The sequence below is a fragment of the Euleptes europaea genome, chromosome 2 (genome assembly GCF_029931775.1).
Source record: "Euleptes europaea isolate rEulEur1 chromosome 2, rEulEur1.hap1, whole genome shotgun sequence".
Lineage (NCBI taxonomy): Eukaryota > Metazoa > Chordata > Lepidosauria > Squamata > Sphaerodactylidae > Euleptes > Euleptes europaea.
This window is the reverse complement of record NC_079313.1, coordinates 771,276-798,182: the sequence shown is the minus strand read 5'-3', so window position 1 is coordinate 798,182 and position 26,907 is coordinate 771,276. Positions and strand designations below refer to the sequence as shown.

Genomic DNA, 26,907 nt, shown 5'->3' with positions numbered 1-26,907 from the left:
GGTTGTGATGGCCCTCTTCTTGAGTTTGTATGGGGGATTGTATGGGGCTGTCTGGGGAATTGGCAGAATGCCCGTAAGCTCCAAAAGACCCCCAGCCAGAAGGCGGGCATTTGCGCCCCGGGGCGGTCCCGGCTCAGCCCTCAGTCTCTCCAGTTAATAGCCTCTGAGATGTTAGGTAAGGCTTGCTGCTGCCAGTCAGAGGAGACCGTGCCATAGAAAACGGTCCAACTCCGCATCCGGCACCTTCCTTTCCTGCTTTAAAGTTGGGTCCGGGGACCTTAGTAGCCCGCTCTCTTCAGATCTCAGAAGCTAAGCAGGGTCAGTTATTACTTGGCACCAAGGAAGCCCAGGGTTGCTTCGCCGAGGCAGGCAATGGCCACCCACCTCTGTAGGTCTCTTGCCTTGAAAACCCCACGGGGTTGCCGTAGGTTGGCTGCGACTTGACAGCACTTTACACAAACACAGCGGGACTTCCTGAGCATTCGGTCCCCAGGTGCAGTTGGCTGACCCCTGGGCAAGAAATGCGACATTCCTTCCAGAGCCCTTCCAGTAAACGGCAGCTTGTTGAGGGTGTTTTTTGGCCCCGGGGCCACTCGAGAGCCTCGCCGCTTGGCTGGCGCAATATTGGCACCCAGAGCACAACCCCTTCCTTGTGTTCCAGGTCATGTGTTGTCCTAGATCAGCTTGGCAATCGGCCCCTGTAATTCCCCAGGGTCTCAGTCAGTCGCTGTCTCTCTGACCCTCTTGCCCTCTCTCCTCTCCTCCCCTCGTAGCTTCCCGGGAACCCAGCCTCCTGTCTGAGGCGCTGAGCCCGATGATGGGGGAACGGCAGAGCCACGTCAACAGCCTCTTCCTCAACGAGGGGTCCTCCAAGCGCCTTGGGATGGGCAGCCGGGGACAGCGCTTCCATCATGCCTGGGAGAAGCGAGCCGCCGGAGCCCGAAAGCAGATGTACGCCATCACCAGGGAGAGCGTCAAGATCTTCTTCCAGAGACACGCGTTCGTCCTGCTGACCGTCTCATCCGTTCTGTTGGGTATGGCCTTGAGGGGACCGGGATGGGAGCAGGATCATGCTTGATGGGATGTTGTAGAGAGATGCGTGGCTGGTAGCATCTTCAATGATAACCATCTTCAAGGGCTGTCATGTAGAGGAGGGTGCCGAGTTGTTTTCTGTTGCCCCAGAAGGTCGGACCAGAACCAACGGGTTGAAATTAAATCAGAAGAGTTTCCGTCTAGACATTAGGAAGAATTTTCTAACAGAGCGGTTCCTCAGTGGAACAGAGGCTTCCTCGGGAGGTGGTGGGCTCTCCTTCCCTGGAGGTTTTTAAGCAGGGGCTAGATGGCCATCTGTCAGCAATGCTGATTCTATTACCTTAGGCAGATGATGAGAGGGAGGGCATCTTGGCCATCTTCTGGGCATGGAGTAGGGGGTCACTGGGGGTGGGGGGGAGGTGGTTGTGAATTCCTTGTATTGTGCAGGGGGTTGGGCTAGATGACCCTGGTGGTCCCTTCCAGCTCAAAGATTCTGTGATTCATCTCCTGCCCATGTGAGGTGCCCGTCCCTCCTGCGGAGGAAATCCAGCGTTGCCCAAGTGAACATCAGTGGCAGGCCCATCTCCCTTTCTGTTCTGATGGGTCTGGTTACCATTATGGCCCCTTGGCCCAGTTGGTCCGGCTGCTTCCCTTCTGAGTGAGGGTTCGTTCCTCTTTGCCGACACTTGATCCATTCCCCGGCCCTTGCCTTAGCTGGCAGCAGGAGATATTCCAGGCTTGTTTTTCTGGGCCCGGGAGGAGGAGCTGCCATTTGCAGCTTATCAGCCCCCATAACCTTCTCCTTCCAGCATGCTCTCTTCGCAGGGTTCTCTCTCATTGGGCTTTGGGACTTTGGAGAGCTTCTGCCGAGGGGGCCCGGGGGTCTGTGCAGGGACTGAGCTCTTTCGCTTTGCTCCCACCCTACAGTTGTAGAAGTCAGTTTGCCCCTCACTTTTCTGATGTTCAAGGTAGTTGACTAGAAATAAGCAATAAGGGATGCGCTCTGCACTTGCTCAGAGGCACCCTCACCTCTGTCATTGCTTTGTGGCCTGCTGGCTTCACAGCTGAATCGGGTGGCTGGAAAGTGTTGCTGTGGCACCTCAGACCGCATAGCATTCTCCACTGAGCAGAGATTTAAAGGCTGCAGCAGGCCTCTTCCCCCCCCCCCACTGCCCCCATTTGTGGGCTGCAACCAAAACACGCGTGTCAGAAGGAACTCTTCCAACGGCAGCGGCTGGATCGGTTCCCAGTGCTCTGGCCGATTGCCTGTCAGACACGCGGCTGCTTGTTGAGCGGATATCTGACAGTTGACAGGAGCGCTTGTGGCTGGCAGCCCAGCCCAGCCCTGGAAGTCCTTGAGAGGTGAGGCCGTTCCTCGCCCTGAGCAGATCCTGTTGCGTTGAGGCAAAGGATTCGGGGAGAGGGACCGTCAGGCAGGAGACAGGAGGAGTGAAGCCAGATCAGCCCTCCCTCAGGCCCCTGCGCCAGATCCCTCCCGGCCTTGCGTGTCCTAATCCACCCCAGAAACTTGGGGATTGCTCAATGTTGTGCACAATGAGGGGAAAGCTGGCTGTTTGAGAAACGCCAGGGGATTAAAAGGGTCACGCGGTTCCTCGGCTTGACGTGGCTGGAATGCTGATCAAGACCAGACCAGAAATCCAGAGCTTGAGGTTTCCAGTTTCAAAAACCCAAAAGAAAGAAAGCAGAAAAAGGCCGAGGCCCTGGGAGCTGGGGTGGCTGCAGGATTTGACTCGGCAACTGTGTGAAGCCCGATGCAGAGAGGGCTGCCCGGTCTCCCCTCCCGGTCCATCTGGCAGAACCAAACCTAAATAAATAAATAACTCCCAGTTGCACCTCTCATAATCTTTGTGAGCGGATATTGCCACTCTTCACACAACGCATAGTTACCGTAAACTGCGGAACTCCCTGCCCCAGGATGTGTTGATGGCTGCCAACTTGGAAGGCTTAAAGTGGGGCATGGACATGTTCATGGAGGAGAGGGGTATTCATGGCTACTAGTCAAAATGGATACTAGTCATGATGCACACCTATTCTCTCCAGGATCAGAGGAGTAGGCCTATTATAACAGGTGCTGTGGAAGACAGGCAGGATGGTGCTGTTGCATTCGTCTTGTTTGGGGGCTTCCTAGAGGCACCTGGTTGGCCACTGTGTGACCAGACTGCTGGACTTGATGGGCCTGGGTCTGATCCAGCAGGGCCTTTCTGATGTTCTTATGTTCACTTGAAAATGTTTGGTCCTCTCTGTGGTATTTGATTTTATTGCTCTGGAGAGTTGATTCCCCTTCCCGCACCACCTCCCCGAGGCATATCAAACGCTGACGCGGGCACGTGTGCATGCACATCCTCATTCCCAAAAGCCGTTTGCTGAGTGACAGGGGGACACACAGATTGGGTCGAGTGGGCTTTTGGGGGTCCTGGCCAGTGAGACATTTCTTATACTGTGGGGTACTCTGCAGCCTGAATCCCCCCCCCCCACTGAGAAATAGTCACTCTAGCCATTGGCCTACCAGATGAAAGGTTCTTCCTCCTCCTCCTCCTCCTCCTCTAGCATGGCTGCTGTCCACGTAACATGCGGAAGGGAGCGCTCCCTGCCCCAAGGAGGTCACAGCCTCCTTTTTCAGTGTGGGAGGAAAGATGACCGAGGGAGGAGTGGGGGCTGGTTAGACCTCACCTAGAGTATTGTGTTCAGTTTTGGGCACCGCAATTTAAGAAGGATGTAGACAAGCTGGAACGGGTCCAGAGGAGGGCAACAAAGATGGAGAGGGGTCTGGAGACCAAGTCCTATGAGGAAAGGTTGAAGGAGCTAGGTGTGTTTAGCCTGGAGAGGAGAAGACTGAGACGGGACCGGATGACCATCTTCAAGTACTTGAAGGGCTGTCATAGAGAGGAGGGTGCCGAGTTGTTTTCTGTTGCCCCAGAAGGTCGGACCAGAACCAACGGGTTGAAATTAAATCAGAAGAGTTTCCGTCTAGACATTAGGAAGAATTTTCTAACAGTCAGAGCGGTTCCTCGGTGAAACAGGCTTCCTCGGGAGATGGTGGGCTCTCCTTCCCTGGAGGTTTTTCAGCAGAGGCTAGATGGCCATCTGTCAGCAATGCTGATTCTGTGACCTTAGGCAGATGATGAGAGGCAGGGCATCTTGGCCATCTTCTGGGCATGGAGTAGGGGGTCACTGGGGGTGTGGGGGGAGGTAGTTGTGAATTTCCTGCATTGTGCAGGGGGTTGGACTGGTGGTCCCTTCCAACTCTATGATTCTGTGATCTAACATTTTGTACATCCCGAGCTGCAGGAAAGGACGAGAGTGGGGTGGGAGGTTGAGGCAGTGCCCAGAAGCTCCGTGGGGCAGCACCTGCCTTGCATGCAGATCCGTGTGGAAGGATGTCAGGTAGCCCAATTGGGATAGGACCCCCCTCCTTGCAGACAGGTTTGATTACTGGCTAGTTCAGTTAAAGGATCTTTGGTGCTGGGGAAAGGAAAGGATCTGCGGGTGCTAGGAATGACCCTTCCCTGCCTGAGATCCCAGAGAGCCAGGGCCAGTCAGAATTGGCCTAGATGGACCGAGGGCTGGACTCTGCTGGGGGGGGGGCCTGCCTCGCATCAGGAGATGGTTTTGTTGATGCAGCCAGCAGAGCTGAAGGAGAAGGAAGGGGCTGCCCCCCCATGTCTGACCTGCTGCTTCCTCTCCCGCCCTGCAGGGATCACGCTGGCCATGGCCCTCCGGCCCTACAGAATGACCTTCCGCCAGATCAAGTACTTCTCCTTCCCAGGAGAGCTGCTCATGCGGATGCTCCAGATGTTGGTGCTTCCGCTCATCGTCTCCAGCCTCATCACAGGTGAGCTGCTTGTGGGGTGGGGTGAGGCTGCCGTGGGTTGAACCGAGAAGGGTTTGTCTAGACTCCTGGCAGGCAGATGCTGCGGGGTGGTAATGCATCTTTACGTGCTGGGGCAGTCTACCTCTGCGTGGGTTTTGCGAAGGGCTGCCCTGCCTCGCCAACCTTTTGGAGTTAACACGCATGTGCGTAAGGGTGATCCAATAGATGTTATATGCTTGTACTTATACAGGGCTTTAGACAAGGGGCCAAAGGTTCCTGAGTAAGCTTAGCAGGCAGGGGATACGAGAACAGCTCCTCTAACGGATTAAAAATTGGTTAAATGGCAGGAAGCAGGAATAAGCAGGCAGTTCTGGCAGTGGAGGGCAGTGGGCGGGGAGGATTGGTCCGGGGACCAAGGCTGTTTAATTTGTTCTAATTGATTTGGAGTTGGGTGTTAGCAATGTAGTATCCAAGTGTGCAGATGATACCAAGTTGTTCAGGATGGTGAAAACCAAGGCTGACTGTGAAGACTGTGAATGGGTCCAGAGGAGGGCAACCAAGATGGGGAAGGGGGTCTGGAGACCAAGTCCTATGAGGAAAGGTTGAAGGAGCTGGGTGTGTTTAGCCTGCAGAGGAGAAGACTGAGAGGGGATATGAGAACCATCTTCAAGTACTTGAAGGGCTGTCATATAGCGCAGGGTGCCAAGATGGTTTCTGTTGCCCCAGAAGGTCGGACCAGAACCAACGGGTTGAAATTAAATCAGAAGAGTTTCCATCTAGACATTAGGAAGAGTTTTTTAACAGTCAGTGCGGTTCCTCGGTGGAACAGGCTTCCTCGGGAGGTGGTAAGTGCTCCTTCCCTGGAGGTTTTGAAGCAGAGGCTGGATGGCCATCTGTCAGCAATGCTGACTCTGTGAACTTAGGCAGATGATGAGAGGGAGGGCATCTTGGCCATCTTCTGGGCATGGAGTAGGGGTCACTGGGGGTGGGGGGGAGGTGGTTGTGAATTTCCTGCATTGTGCAGGGGGTTGGACTAGATGACCCTAGAACTCTATGATTCTATGAGGATCTGTGAAATGGTGTGAGTGGGTAACAAAGCAAATGAAATTCGGTGTTTTCATAAGTGTCAGGTGATGCACATTAGTGCAAAAACATTCTACCTTTAATTATATGCTGATGGGTTTTGAACTGGCTGAAACCACGATTGAAGAGACTTTGTGGTTGTCTATGAAAATAGTGACTCAGCGTGTGGCAGCGGTGAAAAACACAAACTCCATGCTTGGATTCATTAGGAAAGGGATTGAAAAAGAAAACGGTCAATGTCGTAATGCCCTTGGGTGAAGTTAAGGGGCAGCCTTGCTTAGAATACTCTGTGCAGTTCTGATGGCTGCATCTCAAAAAGGATATTGCAGGACAGGAAGAAGCGCAAAGGAGGGGTTGGAGCCCCCAAAGCCTCTCCCCTTTCCCTGCTTCCTTCTTTCCTTCCCACCTCCCAGCCAGCCTGCCTTTATCTGCCATCCTGCCTTCAGCTTTCCCTCCTTCACTCCCCTGGCGGACTCTGTATTATTTATTTATTCGTTCAACTTCTATGCCGCCCGTCCCCGACTTTCAAGTCAGGCTCAGAGCGGCTGTCGAAAATGGCGGGCTAGATTAGAGGGATCCAGCAAGCTTTTAAGCAGGCTCCCATTTTGGGTTGAGCCTGCAAAGGCAGTCCAAAGTCTGGTTCCTGAAGCAAAGAGTCACCAGAAGGGTTCCCTGGAAGGAGCAGAGAGCAGGATCTGGTCGGTGGGAGAATTGCAGACGACCTTCCTGGGGCACCTTGAAGTGCCTGGTTGTCTTAAGCCAGTCCAATGAACAGACAACAAGGGGGAGGTTAAGTTCAAAAACAGCAGTTCTTTATTTAGCTAAACTGGGTGGGCCAGCCACAGATAAGGCACAGGGCTACCCACAAGAGAACAAAAGAAGGTGAGCATCATTTATGCCATTAGAATGGGGCAGGCCCATAGCTGCTTACAAGCAGATTGATACACAAAAGCACCAATACACGTTAGGTATCTACTCTATATTAATTAGCATAGCCTATAGATATTGCCTGAAGGCGTAACCAAGCAAGTGCTTGATCTTATGAGCTAGGAAACAGAAACTAAATTCCTAAGGATAGAGGTAAGAGTAACTGTGAGCTAATTCAAAGACAGCTCTCTCTCATTATGGTGAGAGGCAGTACCAGGCAGAGAGTGTGATTTGTTGGCTCAGTCTTTGGATGCCAAGTTCCCTAACACTTCTGTGTGTGTGCATATGAGTACATAGTGTTTTATACCAGCCCTTATATTTGGGCACAACAACCTGAGATTTCCTGGTGGTTTCCTTCTCTTCCTTTTGCACCACCCGTGACAGCCTGTGGAGCAAAACGTCCTCTTCTCAAAGCGAAGGATGCGACATCGTGTCGGGACAGTGGCCCAGGCCCTTTGCCTTCACGAAGTCCCAGGATGCTTGTGGGGAGCCCAGTCGCATCAGAATTCACCTGGCTCCCTGTTGCTGCCTTCTTCCTGGGCGGAGCTTCCTTGTGGGTGGGCCTAGCAGCCACTGTCAGTGGGCCTTCACTCCCCAGGACCCCCCAGGGTGGTGTGATTTGCAGGAGACCCTCTTCCTCCTGTCCTGAGGCTGGGGGGGCGGACAGCAGGGCATGGGGGTCACTGCATACCTGGGGGTCATCACAGTTACACCAACACTGAAGAGGGAGGTTCTGGTTTGTGGTTTTTGGCTTGAAAGAGCTGTTTCCTCTTTACTCCAACTACAGTTGTGTGTTACGACAACAGAAATTGGCGGGCAGGGGTGTCGAGCACCAAGTGGGACTTCCTTGCTCAAAGCATGCGTCTTGTCATGCTGTCCTGTTCTGCAAAAATATTGCCTCACAATCTCTTGTGCAAGCAGCAGGCGCTCGTGTGGCTCTGAGCCTGCTGGGTTGTTCTTGTTTCTCCAGGCGGACTGGAGGTCCTTGTATGTTAGAGAGCCAGCATGGTGTAGCAGTTAAAGTGTAAGACTAGGAGCGGAGAGACCCAGGTATGCCACGGAAGATCACTGGGTGACCTTGGGCCAGTCACACACACTCAGCCTAACCTGCTTCATAGGGTTGTTGTGAGTATAAAATGGAGGAGAGGAGAATGATGCAGAGCTTGAGAAGGTGCAGAAAAGAGCAAGCAAAATGATCAGGGGACTAGAGCAACGGCCCTATGAGGAGTGGTTAAAACGCGTATGGCTGTTCAGCCTGGAAAGAAGGCGGTTAAGGGGAGACATGATAGAGGTCTATACAATTATGCATGGTGTGGAGAGAGTGGGGACAGGGAGAAGCTTTTCTCCCTCTCTCATTAGACCAGAACACGGGGTCACCTGCTGAAGCTGGAGGGTGAGAGATTCAAAACAGATAAAAGGAAGTATTTCTTCACACAAACACATAGTTAAATGGTGGAACTCCCTGCCCCAGGATGTGGTGATGGCTGCCAACTTGGAAGGCTTTAAGAGGGGAGTGGACATATTCATGGAGGAGAGGGGTATCCATGGCTACTAGTAAAAATGGCTACTAGTCATGATGCATCCCTATTCTCTCCAGGATCAGAGGAGCATGCTGAATATATTAGGTGCTGTGGAGCACAGGCAGGATAAATGCTGCTGCAGTCGTCTTGTTTGGGGGCTTCCTAGAGGCACCCGGTTGGCCACTGTGTGAACAGACTGCTGGACTTGATGGGCCTGGGTCTGATCCATTTCTTACGTTCTTTCTTATGTTCTTATACCACTTTGGGTTGTTGTTAGGGAGAAAGGTGGGATAAAGCGGCCGTAAATAAATATCTGGGAAGAGTGGCAAATATTTTTCCATGGCCCCCTTTCCCCATTGCTCCTGATCATGCCGACTATGCAGCCTCCGTTGTGAAGCCTTCCTTGGTCAGATGTGTGGATCTCTCTCGTGTGGGCTGACCGTGGGCCGGGTTTTGCTCCCAGGGAGGCAGGGGAATGGTGCCCTGGTTTGCCAGACGGGCTGCCCTTACCTTTGTGCCCCTCGTCGTGCCTTCAAGAGCCCCCTCGACTGCTGACGGCACAGAGGTCTCGTTTCCCCCTCAGGGATGGCTTCGCTGGATGGCCGGGCCTCTGGGAAGATGGGCATGCGAGCCGTCGTCTATTACATGCTGACCACCATCATCGCCGTCTTCATTGGGATCTTTATGGTCCTCATCATCCACCCCGGGAAAGGCGGCAAAGGCCGAGGCCAGCAGGAGGGAAAGGTGGAGCAAGTCCACACCACGGATGCCTTCCTGGATCTCATCCGGTGAGCAACTGGGGTGGGGTGACCCACACGTGGAGCTGCCTTCAGCTGAATTAGACCCCCCCCCCCGGTCCATCAAAGTCAGTATTGTCTGCTCAGACCGGCAGCGGCTCTCTGGGGTCTCAGGCAGGGGTCTTTCACATCACCTACCTGCCTAGTCCCTTTAACTGGAGATGCCACTGGGGATTGAACCGGGGACCCTTCTGCATGCTGAGCCGAGGCTCTTCCCCTGTGCATGGTGGCGCTCCTGGTGCTGAGAGGATGGCTGATCGGCAGTCTCTTCAGCCTTAGCTGTGAAAGATGGTGGTGCAAGGTGGGGGGTGTCTCACAGAATGGAGCTGGGGGTTGGTGCTCTGCGTAGAGACTGTGTAGGATCGACTCCCCCCCCCCCCGCCGCCTCAGCTGTGTCCTCTGGCTCCACGTTGGTTTAGGCTGGCTCTTGGGCTCAGCAGCAGCAAGCAGCAGGAGGGGCTGCAGCTGGTCTTGCGGCCCTCCCTCTTTCCCTGCCCGCCTGGGCCTCTCCCAGCGGTCTCCCAGCTGGGGCTGAGCAGAGAGGGTGACTTTTTCTCCCTGCTTTATCTCTTGTAGGAACATGTTCCCGCCCAACCTTGTGGAGGCATGCTTCAGGCAGGTGAGGCAGAGGCTGCTCCAGCTGTCACCATTCATGAACACATTGCTGGCACCCTTACCCTGCCCTTGGGTCCCCAGCCCCTGATCCAGCCCCCTCCCCACAGCGGAACATTTGGGCTCTAAATGTCTTGCGGCTGGGACCTTCTCCTCCTCCTTACTGCTGAGTTTTGAGTGAGCTCCTCAGCCTCCACCCTCGGTGGCCGTCCAAAGGGCTCTTGCTTCCTGAAGGACGTCGCCCGTTCTCCCTCGCATGAACACACATGAAGCTGCCTTCTACTGAATCAGACCCTCAGTCCATCAAAGTCGGTATTGTCCGCTCAGACTGGCAGCGGCTCTCCAGGGTCTCAGGCAGGGGTCTTTCACATCATCTACTTGCCTGGTCCCTTGAACTGGAGATGCCGCTGGGGGATTGAACCTGGGACCTTATGCATGCCAAGCAGATGCTCTGCCACTGAGCCACGGCCCCCTCCTCGTTGCCCCTTCTGCCTGGACCCCCTCCCAGAACTGCTGCTTGATGTTCTGTCATGCATCTCTGAAATCCAGCCTTTTCTATGAAGCCTTAGTGCCCCTCCCCTGGTTGTTTATTCGATTTGCTTAAAACGCTTTTATGCCCCCTTCCTGCCCAATTCAGAGTCCCCGAGGCAGCGAACAGTCAAAACATTAAAACAAATTTCAAAACGGGTATATATGAAACAATACCCTGACGTGGATGGCCCAGGCAAGCCCGTTCCCATCAGATCTTGGAAGCTCAGCCGGGTCGGCCCTGATCAGTACTTGGACGGGACGCCACCCAGGCCTTGCCTCTTCAGGCAACAGTCAACCACCTCTGGACATCTCTCCCCTTGAAAACTCTCCAGGGTTGCCATGAGTTGGCTGTGACTTGATGCCCCTTTCCTCCCCTACCACGTAAAACAATAAAAACAATTCAACCAAACCCAAAACACGCATCCCTGGTGTGGGGGGAGGGGGTCGCTGAGCAAAAGCCCAACAATACGGGACAGTGAAGACACCTCCTTCCCTTCTGTTGTGGCAAAATTGTGCCTGGAATTTCCCTGGGGCAGGGACCATCTTCTCGTAGTCTGTAAAAAGCCTTCACGTGGCTGGTACTCTATGCAAAATAAGTAGGGTTGCCAACTTCCAGGCGGTGGCTGGAGATCTCCCGCTATTACAACCGATCTCCAGGCGACAGAGGTCAGTTCCCCCTGGAGAAAATGGCCACTTTGGAAGGTGGACTCTATGGCATTATGCCCCATTATTGGACTCTATGGCATTGAAGTCACTTCCCTTTCCAAACCCGCCCTTCTCAGGCTCCACCCCCAAAGTCTCCAGTTATTTCCCAACCCAGATCTGTCAACCCTAAAATAAGTTACCGTAGCCAATTTATTTAAGATAGCTAATATACTAATCTGAAGCTTGGCTCCCCCCGAGAGCTGGGAGCAGTACTCATCCCGGTGTCTCATCGGTGGCTGCCTTCTCTTTCCTTCTGCAGTATAAAACCCAGTACAGCGTCAGAGTCGTCAACCGGACCCTCGTGGGCCCCGGCAGCACGGTTGCGCCGCTCCCGCCCAACAACGGCAGCAGCTCCTCGCCTCTCCCCCTTCCCGAGAATGGCACGGGCGTCTGGCACAATGTCACCCAAGCCCTGGGCAGCCTGCCGGAGTTGCTGAGCTTCGAGGAGGTGGTGCCGGTCCCCGGCTCGGTCAACGGGGTCAACGCGCTGGGCCTGGTGGTCTTCTCCATCTGCTTCGGCCTGGTGATCGGCAGCATGAAGCAGAAGGGCCACGCCCTGCGGGAGTTCTTCGACGGCCTCAACGAAGCCATCTTGCGCATGGTGGCCGTCATCATCTGGTGAGAGGCCGTGGGAGAGGGGGAGGGGGCAGGCTGACCTTCAGCCTCTCGCGGCTCATACGGGGAGGGCAGAAACCAGCTGCTTGCTCTTTTGTAAAACTTCCAGGGCTCCTGGAAAGAGGCATGCGAGCACAGTGGGGGGCGGGAAGGGGAGCCAAGATGTTTCCAGGGTGTTTTTCTGGATGCCTTAAACTGAAGAGCGGCTTTCAGTTTAAGGCATCCAGAAAAACACCCAGGTGGCTACTCTGAAGGATTTCTCTCCTTCCTGCTAACCTTCCTCTCTTCCTGCTTCTCCTTTCTAACTGCCATGGGGGCAAGATGCCTTCTCTGCAGCCTCTCTGCCTTCCAGTCTAGCTAGGAGGATAGAAAAGGCAGAAAGGGGGCTGAGGGAGAAGGGCTTTGGCACCCAAGACGTAAAATTGCACCACACTAAAACACATGGGTGCAACTGTTGGATTGGGTCCCATGTGTCTCTTCTGTTAGCAGTCGTGAGCCTCCTGCACTGGAGTAAAGCACCACTGCTAGCAGAATGGATCCAGAGGATCATGTTGAACCAACAGGTTGAAATTAAATCAAAAGAGTTTCCCTCTCTGGTCTGCTCCATGCTGCGGGAGCTGTAAAGGTCAGACCAGAGATACACGCACTCATAAACACACATATACATAAGAAAGGCCCTGCTGGATCAGACCAAGGCCCATCGATTCCAGCAGTCTGTTCACACAGTGGCCGACCAGGTGCCTCTAGGAAGCCCACAAACAAGACGTCTGCAGCAGCACCATCCTGCCTGTGTTCCACAGCACCTCATATAGTAGGCCTGCTCCTCTGATACTAGAGAGAATAGGTATGCATCATGACTAGTATCCGTTTTGACTAGTAGCCATGGATAGTCCTCTCCTCCATGAACATGTCCACATGTCCATTCCCCTCTTCAAGCCTTCCAAGTTGGCAGCCATCACCACATCCTGGGGCAGGGAGTTCCACCATTTAACTATGCGTTGCATGAAGAAATACTTCCTTCTGTCTGTTTTGAAGCTCTCACCCTCCAGCTTCAGCAGATGACCCTGCATTCTAGTATTATGGAAGAGGGAGAAAAGCTTCTCCCTGTCCATACCATGCATAATTTTATAGTCCTCTATTGTGTCTCCCCTTAACTGCCTTCTTTCCAAGGTAATACATAAGCCCTTGCCCTGGGGCCACAAGCTTCTCTGACACGGGTGTCTTGCTTCAGGTACGCTCCCATCGGGATCCTCTTCCTGATTGCTGGCAAGATTTTGGAGATGGACGACCTGGCGGTCATGGGGGGCCAGCTTGGCATGTACACCGTCACCGTGATCCTGGGGCTGCTGATCCACGGCCTCTGTGTCCTGCCGCTGATCTACTTCATCGTCACGCACAAGAACCCCTGGGTCTTTATGGCCGGTCTGCTCCAGGCCTTGGTCACAGCCCTGGGCACCTCTTCCAGGTACCTCCCTCCCACCAGCATCTAGGGGGTAGCTAAGCTAACAGGAGAAATCCTGTGAACGCATGAAGCTGCCTTATACTGAATGAGTCCCTTTGTCCATCAAAGTCAGTATTGCCTACTCAGACGGGCAGCGGCTCTCCAGGGTCTCAGGCGGACTAAGATTTCTCAGCCTCTCTCTCCCTCCCCCAGCAATCCTCCTCAGCCTTGGCTCAGGTCTTTCCTTGTCTGACTCACAGCTCATCCAGCCCCACACTGGCGGGGCGAAAGTCCATGGGGCTGTGGCTCAGTGGTAGAGCCTCTGCTTGGCATGCAGAAAGTCCCAGGTTCAGTCCCCGGCAGCATCTCCAGTTAAAGGGACTAGGCAGGTAGGTGATGTGAAAGACCTCTGCCTGAGACCCTGGAGAGCCGCTGCCCGTCTGAGTAGGCAATACTGACTTCTGTTATTTAAGCTAAACATTTAAAACATCCTGAATCTCAGTAAACATGTTCTTATAAGTTATTGGTATCTTAATGTATTACTATGTATGGGTGAGAAAGCTGGACATTGAAGAAAGCTGATAGGAAGAAAGTAGATTCCTTTGAAATATGGTGTTGGAGGAGAGGGTTACGGATACCCTGGACCACCAAAAAACAACAACAAATCAGTGGGTTATAGATCAAATCAAGCCTGAACTGACCCTAGAAGCGAAAATGACTCAACTGAGGCTGTCGTATTTTGGTCACATTACGAGAAGGCAAGAGTCACTGGGAAAGACCTTCATGCCAGGAAAAGTTGAGGGCAGCAGGAAAAGAGGAAGACCCAGCAAGAGGTGGATGGACTCAATAAAGGGGAAGCCACAGCCCTCAACTTGCAAAATCTGAGCAAGGCTGTCAAAGATAGGACATTTTGGAGGACTTTCATTCATAGGGTCGCCATGAGTCAGAAGCACCTTGATGGCACTTAACACACATCTTAATGTATAGAATAATTAATTTATCAAGTGGATAATAATCATAAAAAGTTGCCATTTCATCACAAATCTATTGTTTTCTTGTTATCCAGGTGGGTTTAGCCCAGCCTGAATGTAATTTTAAACCACGTGGTGTAGTGGTTAAGAGCAGTGGAATCTAATCTGGAGAACCAGGTTTGATTCCCCACTCCTCCGCATGAGCAGCTGACTATAATCTGGGGAACTGGGTTTGATTCCCCACTCTTCCCCATGAAGCCTGCTGGGTGACCTTGGGCCAGTCACAGTTCTCTCTGAACTGTCTCAGCCCCACCTACCTCACAAGGTGTCTGTTGTGGGGAAGGGAAGGGAAGGTGACTGTAAGTTGCTTTGAGAGTCCTTAAAGGTAGAGAAAATTGAGGTATTAAAAACCATCTCTTCTTCTGTCCATCCCCATAACTTTTAAGGCCTCTCCTCCCCACCCCTCATCTCACCACATCTCTTTTAAGAACTTTTTTTCATATATTTGAAATGTGTCAACTTGCGTTCAGAGTCTTCCCTCTTCTCACCCCCCCACCCCGGCTTTTTATTTCCAGCTCGGCCACACTCCCTGTTACGTTCCGGTGCTTGGAAGAGAACATCGGGGTGGACAAGCGGGTCACCAGGTTTGTTCTGCCCGTGGGGGCCACCATCAACATGGATGGGACGGCCCTGTACGAAGCCCTGGCCGCCATCTTCATTGCGCAAGTCAACAACTATGAGCTGGACTTCGGACAGATCATCACAATCAGGTGTGTGTGCGGGAAAGAGCCGGAGCGCGCGTGCCCAGGCTGGAGCCCGGGTGGCCCCACCTGCTCCCAGCCCGGCGGAGGGTGCCAATGCCTCCACGCTTCCTCCCAGCTCTCTCGGTTCTGTCCGTAGGTTGCTCCATACTAGCCTTCTGCGCTCAGCACTGCTGTTGCTTGTTCACTGAGTTTGGGCAGAGAATCCAGACAGTTGTTGCCAGTCGGTTGTATTCCAGTGTGTTTGTGTATCTTGTTTTTAATTCTTTTTTTCAGACCAGATTTTAGGATAATCTTTGTGAAACTGAGCATACAATTGCACCCCCAGGGCTGCCTGTTGTGCGCAGTCAAAGCATTCTGGCTCGGAGCTTCTGCCCATTTCCGTTGTCCTCCCTTGCTGTCTGGCCCAGTGTGATTAATGATTGCCTGTTCATTCTATGCCAGTTTATGAGTCATTAGATTATGATCAGTTCTTGTTGCCTTGGGCGGGAAAATTTTAAGTGCTGCTTTTCATGTTGCATCCAGATGCTGGCCGTTGCTTTAATTTTATTTATTATTATTATTATCACATTAAACATTTAAAAAATGGACAGTGGTGTCTGCAGAATGCAACATGCAAGGTCAAAAGTCGAGGTAGAGTCCCCTGTGCGAGCGCCGGGTCATTCCTGGCCCAAGGGGTGACGTCACATCTCCAACGTTTACTAGGCAGACTGTGTTTACAGGGTGATTTGCCAGTGCCTTCCCCAGTCATCTTCCCTTTACTCCCAGCAAGCTGGGTGCTCATTTTACTGACCTCGGAAGGATGGGAGGCTGAGTCAACCTTGAGCTGGCGACCTGAAACCGACTTCCGTCAGGATCGAACTCAGGTCATGAGCAGAGCTTGGACTTCAGTACTGCAGCTTACCACTCTGCGCCACGGGGCTCTTACTAGGTTTACTAGGCAGACTATATTTACAGGGTGGTTTGCCATAGCCTTCCCCAGTCATCTACACTTTACCCCCAGCAAGCTGATGGAAGGCTGAGTCCATCTTGAGCCGGCTACCTGAAGCTGACTTCCATTGGGTTCGAACTCAGGCCATGAGCAGAGCTTTGCCCCTTGGCGCAGAGGAGTCAGACTGCAGTACTGCAACATGCAAAGCAGCACTTAATTCCCACCTTACCCCAACAACAACTGCTAACGGACAGTTGATTCATGAATGCCTTGGAGAGAACAGGAAGTAATTGATTAGGCTGTAAAATTAAGGAACTAAAGGAAAATTGCAGGGAGAACGATCTTTACCAGACAGCAAACATAGAAACAACATAGAGCTGGAAGGGACCTCAGGGGTCATCTTTCATCTAGTCCAACCCCCTGCACAATGCAGGAAGTTCACAACTGCCTCCTTCCCCACTCCCCCAGTGACCCCCTATGACCAGAGGAAGGAAAAAAAACCCTCCAGGATCCCTGGCCAGTCTGGCCTGGAGGAAAATTCCTTCCTGGCCCCAAAGGGGCCATTGGCATTACCCTGAGCATGTAAGAAAGAGCCAAGAGAGCCAAGCACTGACGCAACCCATCCTGCCCTCCCTCTCACGATCTGCCTAAGTTCACAGAATCAGCATTGCTGTCAGATGGCCATTTAGCCTCTGCTTAAAAACCTCCAGGGAAGAAGAACCCACCACCTCCCGAGGAAGCCTGTTCCACTGAGGGAACCACTAAGGAGTTACTTTTGGATAAGCATATAGCGGGAGGGACTTTTACAGGGAGTAATACCATGCTATATTTTTACAGTAAATTTTTATCTAGAACCTAGGACATGATTAAGTGCCTTGTGGACCTCAGTTTTTATTCTGCTTGCAGCTGGTTGTGGAAGAGCAAACTGTCAGCAGCCCAAAGCCAACTTTGTGCGGATTAGTCCCACTGTGTAGTTAAGAGATTCTAATCTCACCTCCAGACACAAACTCACGAGGAAGCCTTGGGCAAATGGCTCATTGCTCAGCCTCGGCTCTCCTGCCTGTGGTACAAGGCTGCCTACCTTGCAGGGCCGTTATTACTGAGGTAAAGTAAGTAAATGCTCTCTGAGCGCTCGAAAGCCATATGTAAACTGTAAGTATGCCTGGCTGTTTTTAGGAGGGGGTCCAGAGTTCAGATGCAGCTGTTCAAATTGATTGAAATATTTTAATTGGTACTTTCATTAATTGTTACGTGATACCCTGAGAGCTTTTTGCATTTGAAAATCAAGGTTAAAATAAGCAGCTTAGAAACAAACGTTGTTGAGGCCAAGAGGAAGAGTCCAGCAGCACCTTAAAGATGAACAAAATTCCTGGCAGGGTGTGAGCTTCCGTGAGTCACAGCTCACTTCTTCAGATACATGGATTTCCATTCTGTATGGCTAAACGTGGTGCCTTCCATGGAGACAGATCTCAATGGGTAGCCATGTTAGCCTGTCTGTAGCAGTAGAGAGCCAGCGTGGTGTAGTGGTTAAGAGCGGTGGCTTGGAGCGGTGGACTATGATCTGGAGAACTGGGTTCGATTCCCCACTCCTCCATGTGAGCGGCGAAGGCTAATCTGGTGAACTGGATTGGTTTCCCCACTCCTACACCTGAAGCCAGTTGGGTGACCTTGGGCTAGTCACACTCTCTCAGCCCCACCTACATCACAGGGTGTCTGCTGTAGGGAGGGGAAGGTGATTGTAAGCCGGTTTGAGTCTCCCTTAAGTGGTAGAGAAAGTCGGCATCTAAAACGAACTACTTGTTCTTCTGGAAAAGAGCAAGAGTCCAGTAGCACCTTAAAGACTGGCAGGGGATGAGCTTTCATGAGCCACTGCTCAGTTCTTAAGATCGTTGCGGCATAAGGCCTTGTGGGGTGCAGCCTGCTTCCCAGGTGGCCCCGCCGCCCGCCTGTTTTGCCCCTCTTGGTGCTATCTGAGGCCACAGGCAGGCAGGAGCAAGCAGGGCCAAGGCCCAGGGGTGCTGCCCGCAGGCAGAGGCTGCTCGGTCCAGCCCTCGGCCTGGGCTTGCCACCATTGCGAGTGCCATTGGCCAGGTCTGAGCTGGCCGGCCGGTGACCCCATGGGGAGCGGGGGGCACTCTGCCAGACTTGCTTGGGGGCAGTTCAAGCTTCCCAGGCCGCTCCTGCGAGGATGTGTCTCCTGCTTCTCACAAAAAAGGGCTCCGGCCTGTGACAACTCCTGGCTTTGAAGTTGCCCTGAGACTTGGGAATGTCAGGATCTCCTCCGCCAGTGATCGTGTAACCATGTTGTATCTGACGAAGGGAGATTTGACTCTCAAAAGCTTACACCCAGAATATCTTGTTGGCCTCTGAGGTGCTGCTGGATTCGAATCTAACTGTTCTACCACAGACCAACACGGCGACCCTACGAAACAATGGGGTATTTCCTACCCATTGGGGAGAAAAGCGGGGTATAAATATGTAAATACATTTCTTATAAATAAATGTATGTATATAAATATGTAAATAAGCTGTTTCGACTTCTGGTTTACTTATTTGTTTAAACGTTTTGTATCTCGCTTTCCTCCCCAAAGCTGCTCACATGAGACCCCAATTTTTTAAAAAATAAATTAATGCCTGCAAATATAATTCAGCAAACAAAACCACAAACTGTGCCTTCAGCCAGCTTCAGGATCTCGCTCGCCTGAAGGCACCATCTGCAATCCACGGGCTAAGAGCCGTTTGGCTTGGGCATCTGGCCACACCCAAACTTTATAATACATGAAACAGGAAGGAAAGAGTCCAGACCTGAGCCAGGGGTTACAGCTGGCCCGGATGCGCCTCCCGTTCGTTCCCTCCTTGCTATGGCTTTATTGTCCTGCCCCTGTTCAGGATGAAGTGGGTAGCAAAACAAAGGGTGGGGCAACGAGGAAGTTCAGATTTCTGCGCCCTGCAAGCTGAGACGGTTATTTTAAGCTTGGGATGAGAGCGCTCCGGACAATCAAAGGCGCGGCTCCCGAAAGTTGACAAATCCGCGCACGGCATAATCAAGAGCGAAGCAAGAACCAATTTCTTTTTCTAGACCAGGGATCGGCAACCAAAGGCCCCTGGGCCATATCCGACCTCCCTGCGGGGCAGTGCTGGGTCCCACCAGTTGCCAGCCGAGAGGCAACAGAGGTACGTGGAGGGGGTGGCTGCTGTGGCAGCAGGAACTGCCAGCCCAGCCAGGTTGGGGGCGAGGGTGGGAGCGGGGGCTTCGGCCCTCCACCCCGGACTCCATTTGCAGAGCAGCCCCCCCCCGAAAGCTGGAGCCCCCCCCCAGGCTCCAGGCACACACGTTTCCTTCCAGCTTACAGCTCCCTCTTTAAGCCTTCACAAGGCTGCCAGCCCTCTTGTTCCTTCTCTGGTGGCAAACAGATGCAAGACACATTCCTATGAAGAACGAGCAGATCTTGGCACGTTTGTTTAATTGGAAGGTGCTTAGCGTGTACGCAGGAGACCCCAGTTGAACCCCCCCCCTCAGCCATGTGGCTGGCTGGGTGACATTAGGCCACTAATGCTCCACCTTGCCTACCTCACAGGGTTGTTATGAGGATAACATGGCGAGAAGGAGGAAGGGTGGGAGAAAAGTCAACGAAAACGAATAACCGGGGGGGGAGGGATCCAGCTGTTTGTTGGTGCCAGATGCATGTGGCCCCGCCCTGGCTGCGCTCCGTGGGCACAACCGCCCCCCTCTGTTCTCCACAGCATCACAGCCACTGCAGCCAGCATCGGAGCAGCTGGGATCCCGCAAGCCGGACTGGTGACCATGCTGATCGTGCTGACGTCTGTGGGGCTGCCCACCGAAGACATCACACTGCTCATGGCTGTGGACTGGTTCCTGTAAGTGCCCATGAGGCCGTGGCGCTCTGCACAGTGTCCTTGTGGCTGCTGCTGACTTTTTTTATCTGTGCCCAAAACCCCAGGAGTTGAGATGTCCTCTTCGCTTTCTGTTAAGCAGCAGCTGACCAACGCTTGTTGGGGATGCTCTAGGCTGATCTTGCAGGGACTCTGGCTCAGTGGTAGAGCATCTGCTTGGCATGCAGAAGCTCCCAGGTTCAATCCCCGGCATCTCCAGTTAAAGGGACTAGAATCATAGAGTTGGAAGGGACCACCAGGGTCATCTAGTCCAACCCCTTGCACAATGCAGGAAATTCACAACTACCATCCCCCAATTCACTAGGCAAGTAAGTGATGTGAAAGACCCCTGCCTGAGACCCTAGAGAGCCGCTGCCAGTCTGAGTAGGCAAGACTGACTTTGACGGACCAAGGGTCTGATTCAGGATAAGGCAGCTTCATGTGTTCCTATGTTCATACATGGAGCAAGGGGTCGGACTAGATGGCCTGTATGGCCCCTTCCAACTCTATGATTCCATGAATGGAGCGATCACTCTGTATGATTTTAAGGTATAGGGTTTTATTGTTGGTTGTTGATTGATACTGATTTGATTGACGTATGGTTTTAAGTGTTGTTACCCGCCCTGAGCTGGCTGTGGCCAGGGAGGGCAGGTTAGAAATTGAATAAATAAATAAATGACAACTAGCCATGTCGAGTAAAGGGACCTTCTTCTGCCTCTTTCCCAACACCTGAGATCCCTTCCAACCTTTGGCACGGAGAACTCCTCCGCTTCAAAGCCGCTGAGCCAGGGCGCCTTCCTCTCCCTGGGGTGTACACAGGGCCTTCCCTCCCTCCCTCCCTCCCGGTCCAGTGCAAAGCTGGATTTTGTGAGAAAGAGCCCCCCCCCCCATCTGCTGCTGGGAAAAGCTGCCCTATGGAAGGTGGGGGGGTTCTGCGGCCTGACTGCCCCTCTCTCTTCTTCCAGGGACCGCCTGAGAACCACCATCAATGTGTTGGGGGACTCGCTCGGAGCGGGCGTGGTGGAGCACTTGTCCCGGCATGAGCTGGAGACCCAGGATGCGGAGAACAGCAACTCCATCACCGAGGAAAATGAGAAGCCGTACCACCTGATATACCAAGAGAGCGAGACCCACAAGCATCTCAACAGCGAGACGGCTATGTGATGCCCGCGGAGGGGAGGGTAGAAGCAGAGAGGCTCTGGAAGGTCCCAGGCGGAAGGAGCTGAGCCCAGCCCCCATCTCCTCCCCTCACTGGGGGATCCACGCTGTCGGAAACCCACCTGGGCCCCTTGGTCTAGCCAGGTCCGGGCTGCCTGTGGGTGGGTTTTGGCCTCATGCCTTTCCTGCCCTGTCACCACAGCTGGTGGCTGTCTAGGCCAAGAAAGCATGCTCCCTTGCCTCCAAACGACCTCTCGGCCGTCTTGTTGTGCCAACGTCAGGCCATTAAACCTTGTGCCAATCCCCCCCCCCTAACTAGGCCCATTTCTGAACACTCTCCTTAAAAGCACTTGAAGCAGCAGGCGGGGCAGCGCCAGACTGGAAAGAATGTATAAAGGTTATGCTCGATGGGTACGGAGAAAAATGTGTTATTTACGAAGAGCATTAAAGTGGAGAATTATATATGGCGCTTAAGATGACATGTGCTCCCTTTCGCTCTTGAAGTTGCATGGGTGAATTCTGAAGAACGGCACAGTGGGCCCCTCCCTTCCTGGGCTGCTGAGCACATCTCTCACTCAGAGCCGGAACGAGAGAGGCTGCCCACGTGGACGGAAGTCAGAGGAACTGTTTGGCTCCCCCAGGGTGGTGAGGGGGAGATCACGAGGGAAAGAGAGCTTGGGACACAAGCCCGGCTGCTGTGTTGGGGGAGGAGTATCTCCAGGCATCACCTGCTGGGAGCAAACGACGGAGGGCTCTGGGCTTGGCACGCCAAAGGCCTCAATTCCCAGTGGGCATGAGTCTCTCTCTCTCTCTCTCTCTCTCTCTCTCTCACACACACACACACACACACACACACACACACGCATGCATACACGTATGGAGAGAAATTTAAGAAAGATGTAGATAAGCTGGAACGTGTCCAGAGGAGGGCAACAAAGATGGTGAGGGGTCTGGAGACCAAGTCCTATGAGGAAAGGTTGAAGGAGCTGGCGCCTGCAGAGGGTCCCAGATTCCATTTGCAGCTGAAGGATCCTGGGTGGCTTTTCCATCTCAGGCTGCCAGTCAGAGCAGAGCACAGGGAGGCCTGCTCCTAGAGGGGCGTTCCGCTCCACTGCGCCCTGCTCGGCTGGTGCCTCGAGGTGGTGGCCCAAACAGCTCTGGGCTTGAGTTCCTTCGGTCTTGTTTTGCCACTCTGTGCGGAGGTCCTATTGGTGTGAGATTGTGCAACAAATGGACGATTGCACAACAGAAATATTCATTTATACAACACATTTTGCAAGAGGCATCGCTCTTGAAGCGACACTTCCCACCCAGGAGGGGAGGACTGGTTTTGCTTGGAGGGAGGCTGCTGCGGCCCCTCATTGGGCGTTCCAGTGGGAGAAGCCTTTCTTAGCACAGACAGAAATGTGAGGGAAGCTTCTTCTGCCTGCCTCGCATCTCTCAGCGGGTTACAGAAAGGCAGCTAAAGCAGAGGTGGGGAACACGCTGAGCTGTGTGGCCATTTTGCTTGGCAAAATCTCTGCCCAAGCAACCAAGGCCCTGGCAGTGTGTCTGGGCCAACGGGGCAGAAGAGGAAAGGCCACGGCCTGTTGGGGCTTCCTAGACCAGCACAGCCAAGTCCCTGAGATGTTCGCAGCTCCGCTGGGGCTGGCTTCCCTCCAAGTGTCTCTGGCCTTCAAGCTTGCCTCTTCTCCCCCAACCCACTTTGTCCCCCAAGCCTCTTTACGCACCGAACCCCCAGTATTTGTGCCAAAAGGGTTGCTTACCCCTGAATGATGAAAGAGGAACAGGCACCTTCTGTACTCTGTTTTTCATAGAAGGGGGGAATGAAGAAAGCTGGCAGGAAGACAGTTCATTAATGTGAAATGTGGTGTTGGGGGAGAGTGTTACGGATACCCTGGACCGCCAAAAAGACAAATCAGTGGGTTCTAGATCAAATCACACCTGAACTGACCCTAGAAGCTAAAATGACCAAACTGAGGCTATCGTACTTTGGTCACATTGTGAGAAGACAAGGCACTGGAAATGACAATAATGCTAGTAAAAGTGGAAAGCAGCAGGAAAAGAGGAAGACCCGAGATGAATTGATTCAATCACAAAAGCCAACGGCCCTTTATTTGCAAGACCTGAGCAAGGCTATTAACGATAGGACATTTTGGAGGACGTTGATTTACAAGGTTGCCATAAGTTGGAAGCAACTCAACAGCACTTAACGTATGCATACAGAACAAAAAATACAGTGGCACCTTAAAAACTAGCAACATTTATTTAAATATGAGCTTTTGTGGGTCGCAGCCCACTTAGACAGATATATGATGGAAAACCACACTGGGGAATTTTTATGGGACTGGTTGCAGAGGAGGGTCAAGACTTGGTATGAATGTCGCTGTGAGCCTTTCAAGTGTAAATTTCAGTGTCAGGGGAAAAGGGAAGAATTAATGTAGAGGAAGTATGAGCTGTGTGACCCACAAAAGCTCATATTGAAATGTTTTGCCTTTAAGGTGGCACTACATGTTTGTTTTATTTTGCTACAACAGACTAACAGCTCTTTGCAGCTTTCATGGATAGGGCCTGTATGTTTTCATGACACCCTGGGAATTGCCACACTGTTTTATTAAACAAAAAGGTGTGATTCTTAGACTCTTTTTCAAAATGGGACTGGTTTATAACCTGCAGTATAGGTTAGTAATGATGCCCTGATTGTGTGGGCAGATTTGAGGCTGACTCGGAGTGACTGACACAGCATGCAAAGCAGGGTTTTTATTCAGTGGCGTAACATATTTCAGAGCTTCTCGCACACCACAGCCATACTTCTGTATAAAAACTATGGCTGAATGTTTCTTTCCAGCCAAAAGGACCCTGAACAAAACATGTCAGATTGCAGGAAAGGTAATCTGCCTCCTCCCAACACCCAACCAAAGCTTGGCTGGTCAGAGATCCATTCATCTGCACAGAGATTCCTGCTGGTTTTAACTCTTTTAGAGCCCCGTGGTGCAGAGGGGTAAAGCTGCAGTACTGCAGTCAGTAGCTCTGCTCACGACCTGAATTTGATCCCAATGGAAGTTGGTTTCAGGTAGCCTGCTCAAGGTTGACTCATCCTTCCGAGGTCGGTAAAATGGAGATCCCAAATCAAGCAAGAATGTAAGTGGTGCTACATTGGTCCTGATGAGAGATCCACCAGGGGAGGCAAGTTGGAGTGCCCAGAAAAAGACCAGATTATCTATAGGGTGCATTTGTGTATACACACTTCCAGTTTAATTCAGAATGTCCAATTTGTCCTTTGAGTTGTCAATGATGTGCATACATTCTAAAGTTCTGGAAGGCTGCAGAATATTTTATTGTTTGTTTATTTTGCTCTCTGTGAGGTCGGTCAGACTGGGCGCGTGTGGCTGGCCCAAGGTCACCCTACCAGCTTCTGTGGCATGACCGGGGATTTGAACCTGAGTCTCCCAGATCCTAGTCCAACACTAACCACTACACCGCTTTGGCTCTCGCATGGGTTTAGACACACACCTGAGTTTGCTGGTTAGAGCTGGATATTCTATGGGCATAACTGTCTTCTATGTAATTTAAAAAATGTATTTTGTTAATAAAGAGCGAGAAGGGACAGTCCTTGATGTCTTTGTTAGAAGAGTGGCCATCAGTCACTATTTAGCAACCTCAGTTCCATCTGATCGTGTGTGTATGTGTGTGTGTGTGTGTGGCGGGGGGGGAGACCATTGCCCAATCAGAAATATAGGTATATCACAAGGACCACATTACAAGGCTTTCATAGAAGTCACTATTTCCTCCTAATCATATTGGGCAAGATTGTTGGGGGTCTTGCAAGCCCCTTCTCTCTCAACTGCAGCATCACCTCTGACCTGCAGTACTAACAGTAGACTGCACTGCAGGGTTGCTGTAAGGCATTCTCGGTATCTCTCTCTGCAAGGCAAACATTACATAACATAAGAAAGGCCATGCTGGTTAAGACCCAGGCCCATCAAGTCCGGCAGTCTGTTCACACAGCGGCCAACCAGGGCTCTAGGAAGCCCACAAACAAGACAGCTGCAGCAGCATTGTCCTGCCTGTGTTCCACAGCACCTAATATAACAGGCATGCTCCTCTGAGACTGGAGAGAACCGGTATACATCATAAGAACATAAGAAAGGCCCTGCTGGATCAGACCCAGGCCCATCAAGTCCAGCAGTCTGTTCACACAGTGGCCAACCAGGTGCCTCTAGGAAGCCCACAAGCAAAATGACAGCAGCAGCATTGTCCTGCCTGTGTTCCACAGCACCTAAGATAATAGGGATGCTCCTCTGATCCTGGAGAGTATAGGGATGCATCATGACTAGTATCCATTTTTACTAGTAAATCACAGGTCAAATCTATGTCAGGAACAACATAAGATCACGAATCCAATGCTCGAAAGTGCTGCCGTGGTGTCAAAACACCCACCCATACAAACAAGGATTCTCCTGATTTTAACATGCAGTCCTCCAAAACAGTCATTTAAAACCACATGTCATTGCCCACAGATGATAGGTTTAAAAAGTGGGGTGCAAATATTTTAACAAATAAATGAATAAAAATAGAAACCACAGGACCAGTGCTGCATGGCCCAGATATAGGGCTGCCAACCTCCAGGTACTAGCTGGAGATCTCCTGCTATTGCAACTGATCTTTAGCCAGGAGAAAATGGCCACTTTGGCCATTGGACTCTATGACATTGAAGCACCATGGTAGCACAACCCTTTCAATTTGAATATTAGTGCATTTGCCGCGGTTTGTAACGTTATAAGCCCCTAGTGGGCTATTGCTAGCCCTGGGTTTTTGTTTTTGTTTTGTATTTGGTAAGTTTCAGTTTAAGCCCTGCGAGGCATTTGAGTGTGTGAGCTAACACGCATCAGTTTGATTTTCCTTGTTTAAGCCCTGTGAGGCACTTACGTGTGGATTAACACGCAACAATTGTGGTTATACTGTTGCTTTATTTGAATTAATAGTAAAGCTTTAACATTCAGTACAAGTGATATTCTTTTATTATTAGTGTTAAGTGTTCGAGCCTCGTGCTGCCCTCTACTACTGATATGCCTGTATTATTGTATTAATTCCCAATGACAACAACACAGCAGGAGGTTGAGAGTTTAAAGCAGTTTGTTTATTAGGCCCAATATACATACCAGGTGAGAACTGCCCCAAATGCGCAGGACAATTCACACACCAGAACAAAGGATTGCAACAACATTTATAACTTCTGGTCAGGGGTGTTACAAAATACGTAATATAGTGCGTAGAGACACAAAGACCCAATAATGGATACATTTGAATTAGCATATCATATCAGTGTGGTTTTGAGGCGTGGATTTAGGTGGCTACATGATCTGTAATGGAGAAACGAAACTTAACTTTCTGACACTCCTAAATCCTTGGGCCTCATTAGGGCAGCTAGCTGTACCAGGCCTGCTAGGATGATCTCACTGGCACCTGATTCATAATGGCTGCTAGTTTATGCTAACTCAGTGATCACCCAGGAGTGAATAGGAACCAAAGAATAATACTTGACCCCTGATACATGGGGTATTGCCATTATATATGTGTGCAGAATATGGTATTGTGCTAGATGCTAACCCTTATACTTAGCTTAGCATCTTTATAAGTGTGAGTGTGCAGACTGAGTATAAAAGCATACATTTCCAATAACAATGAAGATTATAGGCATTACACTACAAGCTCCAGGTACCAGCTGGAGGTCTTCTGCTATTGCAACTGATCTCCAGCCTGGAGAAAATGGCCACTTTGGCCATTGGACTCTATGACACTGAAACCCCGCCCTCCTCAGGCTCCGCCCCCAAAACCTCCCAAGTATTTCCCAACCAGGAGCTGGCAACCCTACCCAGAAACAGGGGTCCTAATGACACTGATGGGGGCTCTGTGGCTTTACCACTAGCAAAATGACACAACTCGTAACTAGCCACAGACAGCAGCTGCCCGTCATCACCCTGAGCCTTTCTGAAATGACGGTTGTCAGGCATAAATCAGTCAATACTCTTATCCCCTTACCCAATCATAATTACCTGGGGATGTGAAGAAGTGAGCTGTGGCTCACGACCTACCA

At 51.7% G+C, this 26,907-nt stretch overlaps 1 protein-coding gene across 1 annotated transcript; it reads left to right on the top strand.

The window, feature by feature from the left end:
- The first annotated feature begins 777 nt into the window (after nucleotides 1-777).
- Nucleotides 778-11,661, top strand: LOC130472994 (excitatory amino acid transporter 4-like). Its single transcript, XM_056844503.1, has 5 exons — nucleotides 778-1,034; nucleotides 4,748-4,885; nucleotides 8,978-9,182; nucleotides 9,768-9,810; nucleotides 11,299-11,661. The coding sequence occupies exons 1-5, from the start codon at nucleotides 815-817 to the stop codon at nucleotides 11,659-11,661; spliced, it is 969 nt and encodes a 322-aa protein (XP_056700481.1). The 5' UTR covers nucleotides 778-814.
- The last annotated feature ends 15,246 nt before the right edge of the window (nucleotides 11,662-26,907 follow it).